The sequence below is a fragment of the Drosophila persimilis genome, unplaced genomic scaffold (assembly GCF_003286085.1).
Source record: "Drosophila persimilis strain 14011-0111.01,24,50 unplaced genomic scaffold, DperRS2 tig00000520-arrow-pilon, whole genome shotgun sequence".
NCBI classification, from domain to species: Eukaryota; Metazoa; Arthropoda; class Insecta; order Diptera; family Drosophilidae; genus Drosophila; species Drosophila persimilis.
In genome coordinates, this window is record NW_020825317.1 from 230,380 (window position 1) to 249,181 (window position 18,802).

The following is an 18,802-nucleotide window of genomic DNA, read 5'->3' on the forward strand; positions in this document are numbered from 1 at the left end:
TGCCTGTGCGAACCCGAGGGAGTTCCATCCCGAATCCGGTGTGGGTGGCAAGGTAACTCCCGAAGCTGACAACTTGGAAGGAAAGCTAAGCAATATTGCGGCTGCCCGACCTTCTGGTAAAGCGGAGGGGTTGACTTGCCGTCGACAAGCGCCCAAGCCAGACGCTACACATATGCCGGAAAGAGGAGTGCAGGGCAAATACTCCGTCGGCAACACGCCAGCAGTGAAGCCAGCCCATCAGCCGACTGGCTGAAGAAGGTGGAATGGGCTTCGGCCGTGCTCCCGGAGTTCACCTTAGAACAGAAAAAGGTGGCTCCCCAAACCAAGAGGCAGCGCTCGCAGGAGACACCGGGACCTGTAGCAAAGCGCTCCAGAGTGCTGCCAAATGTCTCCTTTGCGCAGATTGCCAAGGAGAGGATGCTAATTGGTGTCCTCGACAAAGGCAGCGCAGAGGGTAGAATCCCAAGGAGTCAGTGGAAGTGGGTGGAAGCGGCACTGGCCGACCGCTGCTTCGAACTCCTCGGCAAAGACCCTGGACCTCCGCCAGTCTGCAAGGACATAGGGTGGTTCCAGGGCAATGTTAAGATAATTGCCTGCGAAGACGAGTGCTCTGTAAAGCTTTATAAAGCGGCGGTAGCGCACGTCGGCGAGGTCTATGCTGGGGCGAAACTCGTCGCAGTCGACTGGAGCGAGGTGCCCAGCAGACCGAGGGCCAGAATTTGGGTGCCGGCTACCTTTAAGGAGCCAGAACGCATCCTCAAGATGCTGCAGAGATGCAACCCAGGACTACCAACCTCAGATTGGAAGGTAGCCAAGGTTGAGACGACACAAGGGCCGACTAACCAGGCAGTGCTCGTTCTCAATAAAGAGTCGCTGGCCCCGATAGAGGCAGCAAAAGGAGAGCTAAACTTCGGCTTCAGCTCGGTCACCATCAAGGTGTACAAATCGGACGCGGCGGCCGCGGCGCTTCCTGTCGTCAACCCAGACGTGCAGGATGTCGCTGCGGAGATCGAAGCGCCTGACGACGAGCTGGAGCCAGACCAGGAAGGCTTCTCCTCAGAGACAGAGCTGATGCTCGACTTTGAGTCAATGTGCCGAGTGAGAGTCTCAGATGACTCGGACGCGGACATCACGGTGGTGGAGAATCTTGAAGATGGTCCTAAGGATCCTTCAAATAAATCTCCACCACTGTAAAGCAGCATCGGCTGCTCTCATACTCCGCCTAGACGCAAGCGGAGCCGACGTAGTCCTGATCCAGAAGCCTTGGATGGTAGGAGGCAAGGTCTGTGGATTGGGGTCGAGGGAATACAAGATCATTGTATCCCAAAATGAAGGTAAAATCCGTACCTGCATACTTGCTAGAAAGCACCTAAATATCTTTCTGCTCCATAATTATAGCGATGGCGATAACACGGCGGCAAGCCTAGAACTAAAAGGGAATCATCTCAGGCTGGTGGCGTCCTATATGGCCCACGAGGAGGATGATCCTCCGAACGACCTTGTTCGCAAAATAGCCAGCGACATCGAAGGGACGGACAAAGACCTACTTATAGGTTGCGATGCCAACGCCCACCACACCCAATGGGGGAGCACGGACACGAATGTAAGGGGTGAGTCACTGTTCAGCTTCATCCTGAACTCAAATTTATTCATATGCAATCGGGGTAACGACCCCACATTTATAATTAAAAATCGGCAGGAGGTCATTGACCTCACGCTAGTGTCAAGCAAACTGCTGGACACAATCAAGAGCTGGAGAGTCCTAGGAGACCACTCCTTCTCGGACCACAGGTATATCGAGACGATATTATCCTTCGATATTCCCAAACCAACCGACTATATCAACCCCAGAAAAGCCAACTGGGAAAAATATAACACAACCATGGAGGAGCTACTCCCTCCTAACGCCCCTAATTGCCCGAACACTGAAGACAACCTAAACCGTCTTGTGAACAGGTTTACGGATGCGTGCAACAAAGCCTTCAAGGCAGCATGCCCTTCTACCAGACCAAGGGGAAAAAGAAACCCCCCTGGTGGTCTAAGCAACTAGACACCCTTCGTAGAACTTGTAGGACTCTATTCAATAGAGCCACAAGAACTAAGGAGGATACTCCCTGGGCAGACTATAAAACCAGTCTAGCACTCTACAAAAAGGAAACGAGGAAGGCTAAAAGAGCCTCCTGGCAAAAATTTTGCTCCGAAATCGAGGAAACTTCGGAGGCCGCAAGACTCCGGAAAGTTCTCTCAAAAACTACCCCCTCGGTAGGTTACTTCAAAAAGAATGATGGCACGTGGACCAACTCTAGTGAGGAGTCCCTACACATTCTGCTCGACACGCATTTCCCCGGATGCACATCCACCGAGCCGTCACACCTCCCAGGAGAGGGATCGGTAGAATCGATGGACCATATCCTTACAAAACGGAACATAAGTTGGGCAGTAAACAGCTTCAACCCGTTTAAATCGCCAGGCCCGGACCAGGTAATCCCGGCCGCACTTCAGAAGGCCGGGGAGACGGCCATCAACTGGCTACATAGTATCTTTAGGAAGATACTGGCGGTATGTACAATACCGCAAGCGTGGCTTAAGGCTAGGATAGTTTTCATCCCTAAAGCAGGCAAAGCCTCACACTCAACCCCGAAAGACTTTAGACCAATCAGTTTATCGTCTTTCCTACTCAAAACCTTTGAGAGACTTATCGGGTTACAATTACGGACTACCATAAGTCCCCAGCTGTACTCAAGTGCGCAGCATGCCTACCGGAAAGGAAAATCCACGGAAATGGCACTTCACGAAGTGATCTCGAGTGTAGAAAAATCCCTGCATCTCAAAGAATACTCACTAATAGCTTTTCTCGATATCGAGGGAGCCTTCAACAACGTCACACCGGGCGCCATTACAGAAGCCCTGACTGACCTGGGGGTGGACCGTCACTTGGTGATGCTCATTGATCAATTGCTCATACGCAGGACGGTGACATCATCGATGGGATCGTCCACCCAGTCAAAGTATGTCAACAGAGGAACCGCGCAAGGGGGAGTTCTGTCTCCTCTTCTATGGAACATTGCAGTCAATAAGATTCTATGCGACCTGGAAGAGGGGGGCTGTAAAGTAGTGGCATACGCGGATGACGTTGCAATTATCTTTGCGGGGAAATACCCCCAAACACTATGCGACCTAATGACCGCAAAGCTTGCTCGATTGTCCGAATGGACAGAGTCGCGCGGATTGGGACTAAATCCCTCGAAAACGGAACTCGTGTTATTCACAAAAAAAATACAAGGTCCCGCCCCTCAACCCCCCAACACTAAACGGATACAGGCTCTCCTTCAGCGACAGTGCCAGTTACTTAGGGTTGGTAATTGACAAAAAGCTTAGCTGGAACCTGAATGTCAAGGATAGAGTGAGGAAGGCAACGACAGCACTCTATACTTGCAAAAAAGCTATCGGCCTAAAGTGGGGCATGAACCCAAGCATAGTCCGATGGATATATCTGGTAATAGTCAGACCTATAATACTCTACGGAGTTACTGGCCTGCCCTAACAAAAAGGACAATCACCAATTAGCTGGGCAAGGTTCAGCGAACAGCCGCCCTCTGCATCAGTGGAGCTCTTCGAACTACACCAAATGATGCGCTAAACGCCATGTTATGCCTTCAGAGCCTTGACTTTGCAGGAAAGGAGCGGGCAGAAATGGCAGCAATACGTCTTAGGGACTCTGAACAATGGGTACCCCAGAACATAGGTCACTCATCTATACTAAATAAAAACAACATGGTCCCAGCAAGAACGGACTATCAAGTTCCAATGGAGCACACGGAGACTCCATTCAGCATAATCATCCCTCATAGAGACAATTGGCTCGAGGGACTCCCCGGCCCAGACGGGGCCATAAGCATCTTCATGGATGGCTCAAAACTGGATGGCAGGGTTGGAGGAGGAATCTACTCTGAACAACTTAACATAAGGCAATCTTTCAGGCTTCCGGATCACTGTAGCGTCTTCCAAGCGGAAGTTACAGCAATCAGGGAGGCTCTGTACTGCCTCCACACGGTTACCACCACGGCAACCAATCTAAACATCTACAGCGACAGCCAAGCTGCGATCAGATCACTTAACGCGATCTCCTCGAACTCGGCTACTGTGGCGAAGTGCCGCAGATCTCTTCACGAGATGGCTCAGCAATTTGCTATTAGCCTGATTTGGGTCCCGGGCCACCGGGATATCGAGGGCAACTGCATAGCGGACGAGCTGGCCAGATCTGGCACTACAACCCCCCTTCTCCAAGATAAGGAGGATATTTGTATGCCTATGGCCACCTGCAAGCTCATCATAAAAGAGCAGTACACGCGACTGATAGACAACAAGTGGCAAATAGGGCCACGTTGTCGTACAGCTCGGCAAACATGGCCGACCATAGATAAGAAGCGCACCTCAGAGCTCTGCAAACTAGGCAGGGAAAGGTGCAGCGCAGTCATACGTTCCCTCACAGGACACTGGCTAGTAGGCACCCACGCAAACAGGCTGGGTGCCCCATACAATGATTTCTGCCGCAGCTGCAGAGACGAGGACGAGGAGGAAACTGTGGAACACCTGTTCTGTTCCTGTCCAGCTCTCAGCAGAAGGAGGCTGCATCACTTGGGCTCTGCCTTTCTGAACGACATCTCGGAGATGTCCACGCTATGTCCCAGAAAGATCGTCAACTTTATAAGGGCATCTGGATGGGACAACTGTTGACATGAAGTCTCATCTGCAGGGAGGGAATGATCCCAAGCGGTATCACAACGGGCCGAAACCGGCCTAAGTGTGCTGGGCTCCGAGCGAGCTTGGCGGCCGTCTCTACCTAACCTAACCTATGACAAATACTTGGAGAACCAGGGAGGCTTGGACGATACGGGTACAGTGATATCTGGAAGAAATGTATTAAGGAGTAAATAGAGCTATAAAACGAGCTAACAGTTGCATCTATGTTCGGTAATGAATAAAGAAACGACCAATCAATACGCGAGAGATGTAGATCTAAATCGATAAAGTTTGTTTTGCGAAAACACTTTATGTGGCAAGGAGCCATGGAACTGTCAGCACCTCCAGATTGTGTACACTCCAGTGATATCAACAAAGTTGGATGGTAAGGATCTTCAGGGAGAGATATTGGGCTTGCTCTAGATACCGTAGCAAGAGAACCATCGTTAACAAAAACGAGGTCAAGAAGTCTGTCCCTAATGTTTTTAACGGCATTCATTTGGACAAGGGAAATATCCGTTAGCCTATTGATAAAGTCATTATGGCAATTGGGAAACAACAGGTTAGCGTCATCACAAGGCAGCCAAGAAAGAAATGGGAGGTTAAAGTCCCTCATGACAATAATTCGATCATTGCACCCTAATGCAGAAACAACAGTATTAATTGCTGAGAGGTGGTGTAAGTAAAGCTCAGCATCAGACCTGGGAGGAATGTAAGAGCAGGTTAAATAGAAAAATGCGGAGCCAACACGAACTTTGACTACAACAAATTCAATTCCATGAATGTTATTGAATGGGAATAACTCAGATGAGAAAACAGATTTAACTGCAATCAGAACCCTACCTGCAAAAGAGGGCGGTCCATTCTAAAAATAGTGTAACTATCAATGAAAATTTCATGATCATTGACAGAGGAGTTAAGCCAGGTTTCGGTAAACGCGATGGCATCGAAATCAAAGGACGGGCTATTAGTATGAATTTGACGCAATTTTCCCAGCAAACTGCGAACGTTCTGATAGTGCATGGAAAAATAGTACATCAGTTTTTTGGAGCATGTTCGGTAATTCTTGGATTCGAGTTCGAATCTTTGAGAAGGAACTCATGCACAATTGTATGCTCAGGCCATATTGACGGTTCTAGAGAACTGGATAGTAAAGAATCAGGGAGAAGAATTTTAAAGGATGATATGTTGCGCTTATCATTTAATGTAAATTTAGTCACAACTATATCAACAGGCGAAGTGTTAAGTTTAGAGGAAAGATGTTGTTTAACATCCTCCGTTGTAGCCTCAGGAATAAGACGAGAAACAAATATTGCTTTCCGAGGGACCACTGCTCTAAGTTGAAGTCCCGAGCGAGATCAAGATGGTGGAGCCACTCCTAAAAGAGATCTCGGTCCAAGGGCAGAGGAATTGGCAGCAATGGCTGTAGCCAAAAACTACCCCCTCGGTAGGTTACTTCAAAAAGAATGATGGCACGTGGACCAACTCTAGTGAGGAGTCCCTACACATTCTGCTCGACACGCATTTCCCCGGATGCACATCCACCGAGCCGTCACACCTCCCAGGAGAGGGATCGGTAGAATCGATGGACCATATCCTTACAAAACGGAACATAAGTTGGGCAGTAAACAGCTTCAACCCGTTTAAATCGCCAGGCCCGGACCAGGTAATCCCGGCCGCACTTCAGAAGGCCGGGGAGACGGCCATCAACTGGCTACATAGTATCTTCAAGAAGATACTGGCGGTATGTACAATACCGCAAGCGTGGCTTAAGGCTAGGATAGTTTTCATCCCTAAAGCAGGCAAAGCCTCACACTCAACCCCGAAAGACTTTAGACCAATCAGTTTATCGTCTTTCCTACTCAAAACCTTTGAGAGACTTATCGGGTTACAATTACGGACTACCATAAGTCCCCAGCTGTACTCAAGTGCGCAGCATGCCTACCGGAAAGGAAAATCCACGGAAATGGCACTTCACGAAGTGATCTCGAGTGTAGAAAAATCCCTGCATCTCAAAGAATACTCACTAATAGCTTTTCTCGATATCGAGGGAGCCTTCAACAACGTCACACCGGGCGCCATTACAGAAGCCCTGACTGACCTGGGGGTGGACCGTCACTTGGTGATGCTCATTGATCAATTGCTCATACGCAGGACGGTGACATCATCGATGGGATCGTCCACCCAGTCAAAGTATGTCAACAGAGGAACCGCGCAAGGGGGAGTTCTGTCTCCTCTTCTATGGAACATTGCAGTCAATAAGATTCTATGCGACCTGGAAGAGGGGGGCTGTAAAGTAGTGGCATACGCGGATGACGTTGCAATTATCTTTGCGGGGAAATACCCCCAAACACTATGCGACCTAATGACCGCAAAGCTTGCTCGATTGTCCGAATGGACAGAGTCGCGCGGATTGGGACTAAATCCCTCGAAAACGGAACTCGTGTTATTCACAAAAAAAATACAAGGTCCCGCCCCTCAACCCCCCAACACTAAACGGATACAGGCTCTCCTTCAGCGACAGTGCCAGTTACTTAGGGTTGGTAATTGACAAAAAGCTTAGCTGGAACCTGAATGTCAAGGATAGAGTGAGGAAGGCAACGACAGCACTCTATACTTGCAAAAAAGCTATCGGCCTAAAGTGGGGCATGAACCCAAGCATAGTCCGATGGATATATCTGGTAATAGTCAGACCTATAATACTCTACGGAGTTACTGGCCTGCCCTAACAAAAAGGACAATCACCAATTAGCTGGGCAAGGTTCAGCGAACAGCCGCCCTCTGCATCAGTGGAGCTCTTCGAACTACACCAAATGATGCGCTAAACGCCATGTTATGCCTTCAGAGCCTTGACTTTGCAGGAAAGGAGCGGGCAGAAATGGCAGCAATACGTCTTAGGGACTCTGAACAATGGGTACCCCAGAACATAGGTCACTCATCTATACTAAATAAAAACAACATGGTCCCAGCAAGAACGGACTATCAAGTTCCAATGGAGCACACGGAGACTCCATTCAGCATAATCATCCCTCATAGAGACAATTGGCTCGAGGGACTCCCCGGCCCAGACGGGGCCATAAGCATCTTCACGGATGGCTCAAAACTGGATGGCAGGGTTGGAGGAGGAATCTACTCTGAACAACTTAACATAAGGCAATCTTTCAGGCTTCCGGATCACTGTAGCGTCTTCCAAGCGGAAGTTACAGCAATCAGGGAGGCTCTGTACTGCCTCCACACGGTTACCACCACGGCAACCAATCTAAACATCTACAGCGACAGCCAAGCTGCGATCAGATCACTTAACGCGATCTCCTCGAACTCGGCTACTGTGGCGAAGTGCCGCAGATCTCTTCACGAGATGGCTCAGCAATTTGCTATTAGCCTGATTTGGGTCCCGGGCCACCGGGATATCGAGGGCAACTGCATAGCGGACGAGCTGGCCAGATCTGGCACTACAACCCCCCTTCTCCAAGATAAGGAGGATATTTGTATGCCTATGGCCACCTGCAAGCTCATCATAAAAGAGCAGTACACGCGACTGATAGACAACAAGTGGCAAATAGGGCCACGTTGTCGTACAGCTCGGCAAACATGGCCGACCATAGATAAGAAGCGCACCTCAGAGCTCTGCAAACTAGGCAGGGAAAGGTGCAGCGCAGTCATACGTTCCCTCACAGGACACTGGCTAGTAGGCACCCACGCAAACAGGCTGGGTGCCCCATACAATGATTTCTGCCGCAGCTGCAGAGACGAGGACGAGGAGGAAACTGTGGAACACCTGTTCTGTTCCTGTCCAGCTCTCAGCAGAAGGAGGCTGCATCACTTGGGCTCTGCCTTTCTGAACGACATCTCGGAGATGTCCACGCTATGTCCCAGAAAGATCGTCAACTTTATAAGGGCATCTGGATGGGACAACTGTTGACATGAAGTCTCATCTGCAGGGAGGGAATGATCCCAAGCGGTATCACAACGGGCCGAAACCGGCCTAAGTGTGCTGGGCTCCGAGCGAGCTTGGCGGCCGTCTCTACCTAACCTAACCTATGACAAATACTTGGAGAACCAGGGAGGCTTGGACGATACGGGTACAGTGATATCTGGAAGAAATGTATTAAGGAGTAAATAGAGCTATAAAACGAGCTAACAGTTGCATCTATGTTCGGTAATGAATAAAGAAACGACCAATCAATACGCGAGAGATGTAGATCTAAATCGATAAAGTTTGTTTTGCGAAAACACTTTATGTGGCAAGGAGCCATGGAACTGTCAGCACCTCCAGATTGTGTACACTCCAGTGATATCAACAAAGTTGGATGGTAAGGATCTTCAGGGAGAGATATTGGGCTTGCTCTAGATACCGTAGCAAGAGAACCATCGTTAACAAAAACGAGGTCAAGAAGTCTGTCCCTAATGTTTTTAACGGCATTCATTTGGACAAGGGAAATATCCGTTAGCCTATTGATAAAGTCATTATGGCAATTGGGAAACAACAGGTTAGCGTCATCACAAGGCAGCCAAGAAAGAAATGGGAGGTTAAAGTCCCTCATGACAATAATTCGATCATTGCACCCTAATGCAGAAACAACAGTATTAATTGCTGAGAGGTGGTGTAAGTAAAGCTCAGCATCAGACCTGGGAGGAATGTAAGAGCAGGTTAAATAGAAAAATGCGGAGCCAACACGAACTTTGACTACAACAAATTCAATTCCATGAATGTTATTGAATGGGAATAACTCAGATGAGAAAACAGATTTAACTGCAATCAGAACCCCACCTGCAAAAGAGGGCGGTCCATTCTATAAATAGTGTAACTATCAATGAAAATTTCATGATCATTGACAGAGGAGTTAAGCCAGGTTTCGGTAAACGCGATGGCATCGAAATCAAAGGACGGGCTATTAGTATGAATTTGACGCAATTTTCCCAGCAAACTGCGAACGTTCTGATAGTGCATGGAAAAATAGTACATCAGTTTTTTGGAGCATGTTCGGTAATTCTTGGATTCGAGTTCGAATCTTTGAGAAGGAACTCATGCACAATTGTATGCTCAGGCCATATTGACGGTTCTAGAGAACTGGATAGTAAAGAATCAGGGAGAAGAATTTTAAAGGATGATATGTTGCGCTTATCATTTAATGTAAATTTAGTCACAACTATATCAACAGGCGAAGTGTTAAGTTTAGAGGAAAGATGTTGTTTAACATCCTCCGTTGTAGCCTCAGGAATAAGACGAGAAACAAATATTGCTTTCCGAGGGACCACTGCTCTAAGTTGAAGTCCCGAGCGAGATCAAGATGGTGGAGCCACTCCTAAAAGAGATCTCGGTCCAAGGGCAGAGGAATTGGCAGCAATGGCTGTAGCCAAAAACTACCCCCTCGGTAGGTTACTTCAAAAAGAATGATGGCACGTGGACCAACTCTAGTGAGGAGTCCCTACACATTCTGCTCGACACGCATTTCCCCGGATGCACATCCACCGAGCCGTCACACCTCCCAGGAGAGGGATCGGTAGAATCGATGGACCATATCCTTACAAAACGGAACATAAGTTGGGCAGTAAACAGCTTCAACCCGTTTAAATCGCCAGGCCCGGACCAGGTAATCCCGGCCGCACTTCAGAAGGCCGGGGAGACGGCCATCAACTGGCTACATAGTATCTTCAGGAAGATACTGGCGGTATGTACAATACCGCAAGCGTGGCTTAAGGCTAGGATAGTTTTCATCCCTAAAGCAGGCAAAGCCTCACACTCAACCCCGAAAGACTTTAGACCAATCAGTTTATCGTCTTTCCTACTCAAAACCTTTGAGAGACTTATCGGGTTACAATTACGGACTACCATAAGTCCCCAGCTGTACTCAAGTGCGCAGCATGCCTACCGGAAAGGAAAATCCACGGAAATGGCACTTCACGAAGTGATCTCGAGTGTAGAAAAATCCCTGCATCTCAAAGAATACTCACTAATAGCTTTTCTCGATATCGAGGGAGCCTTCAACAACGTCACACCGGGCGCCATTACAGAAGCCCTGACTGACCTGGGGGTGGACCGTCACTTGGTGATGCTCATTGATCAATTGCTCATACGCAGGACGGTGACATCATCGATGGGATCGTCCACCCAGTCAAAGTATGTCAACAGAGGAACCGCGCAAGGGGGAGTTCTGTCTCCTCTTCTATGGAACATTGCAGTCAATAAGATTCTATGCGACCTGGAAGAGGGGGGCTGTAAAGTAGTGGCATACGCGGATGACGTTGCAATTATCTTTGCGGGGAAATACCCCCAAACACTATGCGACCTAATGACCGCAAAGCTTGCTCGATTGTCCGAATGGACAGAGTCGCGCGGATTGGGACTAAATCCCTCGAAAACGGAACTCGTGTTATTCACAAAAAAAATACAAGGTCCCGCCCCTCAACCCCCCAACACTAAACGGATACAGGCTCTCCTTCAGCGACAGTGCCAGTTACTTAGGGTTGGTAATTGACAAAAAGCTTAGCTGGAACCTGAATGTCAAGGATAGAGTGAGGAAGGCAACGACAGCACTCTATACTTGCAAAAAAGCTATCGGCCTAAAGTGGGGCATGAACCCAAGCATAGTCCGATGGATATATCTGGTAATAGTCAGACCTATAATACTCTACGGAGTTACTGGCCTGCCCTAACAAAAAGGACAATCACCAATTAGCTGGGCAAGGTTCAGCGAACAGCCGCCCTCTGCATCAGTGGAGCTCTTCGAACTACACCAAATGATGCGCTAAACGCCATGTTATGCCTTCAGAGCCTTGACTTTGCAGGAAAGGAGCGGGCAGAAATGGCAGCAATACGTCTTAGGGACTCTGAACAATGGGTACCCCAGAACATAGGTCACTCATCTATACTAAATAAAAACAACATGGTCCCAGCAAGAACGGACTATCAAGTTCCAATGGAGCACACGGAGACTCCATTCAGCATAATCATCCCTCATAGAGACAATTGGCTCGAGGGACTCCCCGGCCCAGACGGGGCCATAAGCATCTTCACGGATGGCTCAAAACTGGATGGCAGGGTTGGAGGAGGAATCTACTCTGAACAACTTAACATAAGGCAATCTTTCAGGCTTCCGGATCACTGTAGCGTCTTCCAAGCGGAAGTTACAGCAATCAGGGAGGCTCTGTACTGCCTCCACACGGTTACCACCACGGCAACCAATCTAAACATCTACAGCGACAGCCAAGCTGCGATCAGATCACTTAACGCGATCTCCTCGAACTCGGCTACTGTGGCGAAGTGCCGCAGATCTCTTCACGAGATGGCTCAGCAATTTGCTATTAGCCTGATTTGGGTCCCGGGCCACCGGGATATCGAGGGCAACTGCATAGCGGACGAGCTGGCCAGATCTGGCACTACAACCCCCCTTCTCCAAGATAAGGAGGATATTTGTATGCCTATGGCCACCTGCAAGCTCATCATAAAAGAGCAGTACACGCGACTGATAGACAACAAGTGGCAAATAGGGCCACGTTGTCGTACAGCTCGGCAAACATGGCCGACCATAGATAAGAAGCGCACCTCAGAGCTCTGCAAACTAGGCAGGGAAAGGTGCAGCGCAGTCATACGTTCCCTCACAGGACACTGGCTAGTAGGCACCCACGCAAACAGGCTGGGTGCCCCATACAATGATTTCTGCCGCAGCTGCAGAGACGAGGACGAGGAGGAAACTGTGGAACACCTGTTCTGTTCCTGTCCAGCTCTCAGCAGAAGGAGGCTGCATCACTTGGGCTCTGCCTTTCTGAACGACATCTCGGAGATGTCCACGCTATGTCCCAGAAAGATCGTCAACTTTATAAGGGCATCTGGATGGGACAACTGTTGACATGAAGTCTCATCTGCAGGGAGGGAATGATCCCAAGCGGTATCACAACGGGCCGAAACCGGCCTAAGTGTGCTGGGCTCCGAGCGAGCTTGGCGGCCGTCTCTACCTAACCTAACCTATGACAAATACTTGGAGAACCAGGGAGGCTTGGACGATACGGGTACAGTGATATCTGGAAGAAATGTATTAAGGAGTAAATAGAGCTATAAAACGAGCTAACAGTTGCATCTATGTTCGGTAATGAATAAAGAAACGACCAATCAACACGCGAGAGATGTAGATCTAAATCGATAAAGTTTGTTTTGCGAAAACACTTTATGTGGCAAGGAGCCATGGAACTGTCAGCACCTCCAGATTGTGTACACTCCAGTGATATCAACAAAGTTGGATGGTAAGGATCTTCAGGGAGAGATATTGGGCTTGCTCTAGATACCGTAGCAAGAGAACCATCGTTAACAAAAACGAGGTCAAGAAGTCTGTCCCTAATGTTTTTAACGGCATTCATTTGGACAAGGGAAATATCCGTTAGCCTATTGATAAAGTCATTATGGCAATTGGGAAACAACAGGTTAGCGTCATCACAAGGCAGCCAAGAAAGAAATGGGAGGTTAAAGTCCCTCATGACAATAATTCGATCATTGCACCCTAATGCAGAAACAACAGTATTAATTGCTGAGAGGTGGTGTAAGTAAAGCTCAGCATCAGACCTGGGAGGAATGTAAGAGCAGGTTAAATAGAAAAATGCGGAGCCAACACGAACTTTGACTACAACAAATTCAATTCCATGAATGTTATTGAATGGGAATAACTCAGATGAGAAAACAGATTTAACTGCAATCAGAACCCCACCTGCAAAAGAGGGCGGTCCATTCTATAAATAGTGTAACTATCAATGAAAATTTCATGATCATTGACAGAGGAGTTAAGCCAGGTTTCGGTAAACGCGATGGCATCGAAATCAAAGGACGGGCTATTAGTATGAATTTGACGCAATTTTCCCAGCAAACTGCGAACGTTCTGATAGTGCATGGAAAAATAGTACATCAGTTTTTTGGAGCATGTTCGGTAATTCTTGGATTCGAGTTCGAATCTTTGAGAAGGAACTCATGCACAATTGTATGCTCAGGCCATATTGACGGTTCTAGAGAACTGGATAGTAAAGAATCAGGGAGAAGAATTTTAAAGGATGATATGTTGCGCTTATCATTTAATGTAAATTTAGTCACAACTATATCAACAGGCGAAGTGTTAAGTTTAGAGGAAAGATGTTGTTTAACATCCTCCGTTGTAGCCTCAGGAATAAGACGAGAAACAAATATTGCTTTCCGAGGGACCACTGCTCTAAGTTGAAGTCCCGAGCGAGATCAAGATGGTGGAGCCACTCCTAAAAGAGATCTCGGTCCAAGGGCAGAGGAATTGGCAGCAATGGCTGTAGCAGGAATTGGAGAAGGAATTGGAGCAGGAATTGGAGCAGGAATTGGAGCAGGAATTGGCAAGACGTCGTCAGCAACCAGCACACCCGCACTTGGAGCACTCACCGCGTCAGAAGTGACGGCCACAGAAACTGCAGGGATGGGATTGATGCTGTTGCTGTTTTAGCACATAAACTTGACCTTTTAGGGTTTCCGCCCAACCTCCTGAGATGGATTTCTAGCTATCTTTGTTCTAGGTCTCAAAGAGTCCTCTTCAAAAACTCCCTCTCTTTACCAGTAAAGGTTTCTTCGGGAGTACCACAGGGCAGCCATCTAGGCCCCTTACACTTTACACTCTTTATTAATGACTTTCCTTCGGTATTAACATATTCTCGAGTACTTATGTATGAGGATGATGTTAAACTATGTGTCCAGTACAAGGACATTTCATTTCATTCTCGCTTGCAATCCGATCTCAAAAACTTTCAGTCATGGTGCTGTGCAAACTTGTTACAACTTAATGCCGCGAAATGCAAAGTAATGACATTTCGTCGTTCTAGCCCCTTGTTGGCTCCCTATACTCTATGCGGCATTTCTCTTGAGAGAATTACCCTGGTGAATGATCTTGGTGTCTTATTAGACGCAAAGTTAAAGTTTTCCGAACACATTTCTACCATGGTAAATAATGCCATGGGCGTGCTTGGGTTTATAAAGAGGTGGTCAAAAGAATTTGACGACCCCTATATAACAAAGACTACTATACTTCGCTAGTTCGTCCGATTTTAGAATACGGTTCCTGTGTATGCTGCCCTCAGTACAAAGTACACCAGGACCGTATAGAATCAGTACAGAAAAACTTTTTACTCTTTGCTCTGCGGGGCCTTAACTGGGATGCGGGTGTAAGATCTTACTCTAGTAGACTTCTATTAGTAAACCTCCCATCCTTAGTTAAACGTAGAAAAATGCTTGGTGTGATATTTATGCACAACTTGATCAGGGCTTACATAGACAGCCCTGATCTGTTGAGCCGCATAAACTTCACGATTCCTATTAGACTGACTAGAAATTTGATACCGTTGTTCCTTGCACTTTGTAGATTGAATTATTCCTTGCATTATTCTTATGCTCGGATTACAATTCCCTCTACCATATTATATCCACCACTAATTCTCTTCCTCTTATTAAATTACTAATCCTGACACACCTTTCTTCTCTGGTCTGATGAGCTCGTGAGGTGGCTCAAAGGGGGCCTAGCTGAGGCCACCGGACGGGTCGCAGGTTGCGGATAGCGAACGGCCTACCTCGGTAGGTCAGCTGCGAATAAGCGGGCATCCCTCACGGGAGAGTACCGAAATAAGCAGTCCCGGACAGCCAGCGGGTGTTAGCTAGGTAGCAGCACTGACGATGCGCTTGTGGTGCCGCCTCAATAAGTAGCTCACACACTCCCATCCATACACTCCCAACCCCCACACCCACCTCACACCGGGCCGGACTAAGTGTGTTACTCGACCCGTGCCGAGAGTCAGCCTGGCTGGGGGCCCGGTATAAAAACTAGCCCAGTCGCTAACGGAGGGCTCAGGGACTTGGCAGCCCCCTGTTCTAATGATGCCTTACCTGGGCAACGTGGATCTCTGCCCGGGCTGACCTTTCCCTTTCTCTGCATCTCGTGGGAACAGGATGTATAATAACAAGAACAAAACCCAAAAAACTAACAAAAAAACAAATGAGTGCGGCGCTCCCCAAATGCCAAGTGGGAGCAATCCCAAGCTCGGAAAGGCAGCGGCCCAAAGGCCTGGCCCAACCGGCTCTATAGTAGGGAATACCTGCAAGGTGGAAGGTGCCTGTGCGAACCCGAGGGAGTTCCATCCCGAATCCGGTGTGGGTGGCAAGGTAACTCCCGAAGCTGACAACTTGGAAGGAAAGCTAAGCAATATTGCGGCTGCCCGACCTTCTGGTAAAGCGGAGGGGTTGACTTGCCGTCGACAAGCGCCCAAGCCAGACGCTACACATATGCCGGAAAGAGGAGTGCAGGGCAAATACTCCGTCGGCAACACGCCAGCAGTGAAGCCAGCCCATCAGCCGACTGGCTGAAGAAGGTGGAATGGGCTTCGGCCGTGCTCCCGGAGTTCACCTTAGAACAGAAAAAGGTGGCTCCCCAAACCAAGAGGCAGCGCTCGCAGGAGACACCGGGACCTGTAGCAAAGCGCTCCAGAGTGCTGCCAAATGTCTCCTTTGCGCAGATTGCCAAGGAGAGGATGCTAATTGGTGTCCTCGACAAAGGCAGCGCAGAGGGTAGAATCCCAAGGAGTCAGTGGAAGTGGGTGGAAGCGGCACTGGCCGACCGCTGCTTCGAACTCCTCGGCAAAGACCCTGGACCTCCGCCAGTCTGCAAGGACATAGGGTGGTTCCAGGGCAATGTTAAGATAATTGCCTGCGAAGACGAGTGCTCTGTAAAGCTTTATAAAGCGGCGGTAGCGCACGTCGGCGAGGTCTATGCTGGGGCGAAACTCGTCGCAGTCGACTGGAGCGAGGTGCCCAGCAGACCGAGGGCCAGAATTTGGGTGCCGGCTACCTTTAAGGAGCCAGAACGCATCCTCAAGATGCTGCAGAGATGCAACCCAGGACTACCAACCTCAGATTGGAAGGTAGCCAAGGTTGAGACGACACAAGGGCCGACTAACCAGGCAGTGCTCGTTCTCAATAAAGAGTCGCTGGCCCCGATAGAGGCAGCAAAAGGAGAGCTAAACTTCGGCTTCAGCTCGGTCACCATCAAGGTGTACAAATCGGACGCGGCGGCCGCGGCGCTTCCTGTCGTCAACCCAGACGTGCAGGATGTCGCTGCGGAGATCGAAGCGCCTGACGACGAGCTGGAGCCAGACCAGGAAGGCTTCTCCTCAGAGACAGAGCTGATGCTCGACTTTGAGTCAATGTGCCGAGTGAGAGTCTCAGATGACTCGGACGCGGACATCACGGTGGTGGAGAATCTTGAAGATGGTCCTAAGGATCCTTCAAATAAATCTCCACCACTGTAAAGCAGCATCGGCTGCTCTCATACTCCGCCTAGACGCAAGCGGAGCCGACGTAGTCCTGATCCAGAAGCCTTGGATGGTAGGAGGCAAGGTCTGTGGATTGGGGTCGAGGGAATACAAGATCATTGTATCCCAAAATGAAGGTAAAATCCGTACCTGCATACTTGCTAGAAAGCACCTAAATATCTTTCTGCTCCATAATTATAGCGATGGCGATAACACGGCGGCAAGCCTAGAACTAAAAGGGAATCATCTCAGGCAGGTGGCGTCCTATATGGCCCACGAGGAGGATGATCCTCCGAACGACCTTGTTCGCAAAATAGCCAGCGACAGCGAAGGGACGGACAAAGACCTACTTATAGGTTGCGATGCCAACGCCCACCACACCCAATGGGGGAGCACGGACACGAATGTAAGGGGTGAGTCACTGTTCAGCTTCATCCTGAACTCAAATTTATTCATATGCAATCGGGGTAACGACCCCACATTTATAATTAAAAATCGGCAGGAGGTCATTGACCTCACGCTAGTGTCAAGCAAACTGCTGGACACAATCAAGAGCTGGAGAGTCCTAGGAGACCACTCCTTCTCGGACCACAGGTATATCGAGACGATATTATCCTTCGATATTCCCAAACCAACCGACTATATCAACCCCAGAAAAGCCAACTGGGAAAAATATAACACAACCCTGGAGGAGCTACTCCCTCCTAACGCCCCTAATTGCCCGAACACTGAAGACAACCTAAACCGTCTTGTGAACAGGTTTACGGATGCGTGCAACAAAGCCTTCAAGGCAGCATGCCCTTCTACCAGACCAAGGGGAAAAAGAAACCCCCCTGGTGGTCTAAGCAACTAGACACCCTTCGTAGAACTTGTAGGACTCTATTCAATAGAGCCACAAGAACTAAGGAGGATACTCCCTGGGCAGACTATAAAACCAGTCTAGCACTCTACAAAAAGGAAACGAGGAAGGCTAAAAGAGCCTCCTGGCAAAAATTTTGCTCCGAAATCGAGGAAACTTCGGAGGCCGCAAGACTCCGGAAAGTTCTCTCAAAAACTACCCCCTCGGTAGGTTACTTCAAAAAGAATGATGGCACGTGGACCAACTCTAGTGAGGAGTCCCTACACATTCTGCTCGACACGCATTTCCCCGGATGCACATCCACCGAGCCGTCACACCTCCCAGGAGAGGGATCGGTAGAATCGATGGACCATATCCTTACAAAACGGAACATATGTTGGGCAGTAAACAGCTTCAACCCGTTTAAATCGCCAGGCCCGGACCAGGTAATCCCGGCCGCACTTCAGAAGGCCGGGGAGACGGCCATCAACTGGCTACATAGTATCTTCAGGAAGATACTGGCGGTATGTACAATACCGCAAGCGTGGCTTAAGGCTAGGATAGTTTTCATCCCTAAAGCAGGCAAAGCCTCACACTCAACCCCGAAAGACTTTAGACCAATCAGTTTATCGTCTTTCCTACTCAAAACCTTTGAGAGACTTATCGGGTTACAATTACGGACTACCATAAGTCCCCAGCTGTACTCAAGTGCGCAGCATGCCTACCGGAAAGGAAAATCCACGGAAATGGCACTTCACGAAGTGATCTCGAGTGTAGAAAAATCCCTGCATCTCAAAGAATACTCACTAATAGCTTTTCTCGATATCGAGGGAGCCTTCAACAACGTCACACCGGGCGCCATTACAGAAGCCCTGACTGACCTGGGGGTGGACCGTCACTTGGTGATGCTCATTGATCAATTGC

General features: G+C 48.8%; 1 protein-coding gene across 1 annotated transcript; it reads left to right on the plus strand.

The window, feature by feature from the left end:
* The first annotated feature begins 1,204 nt into the window (after positions 1-1,204).
* LOC113566111 lies at positions 1,205-17,294 on the plus strand. The gene is made up of 3 exons (XM_026990203.1): positions 1,205-1,610; positions 17,043-17,177; positions 17,242-17,294. The coding sequence occupies exons 1-3, from the start codon at positions 1,268-1,270 to the stop codon at positions 17,268-17,270; spliced, it is 507 nt and encodes a 168-aa protein (XP_026846004.1). The 5' UTR covers positions 1,205-1,267; the 3' UTR covers positions 17,271-17,294.
* Positions 17,295-18,802: the final 1,508 nt, after the last annotated feature.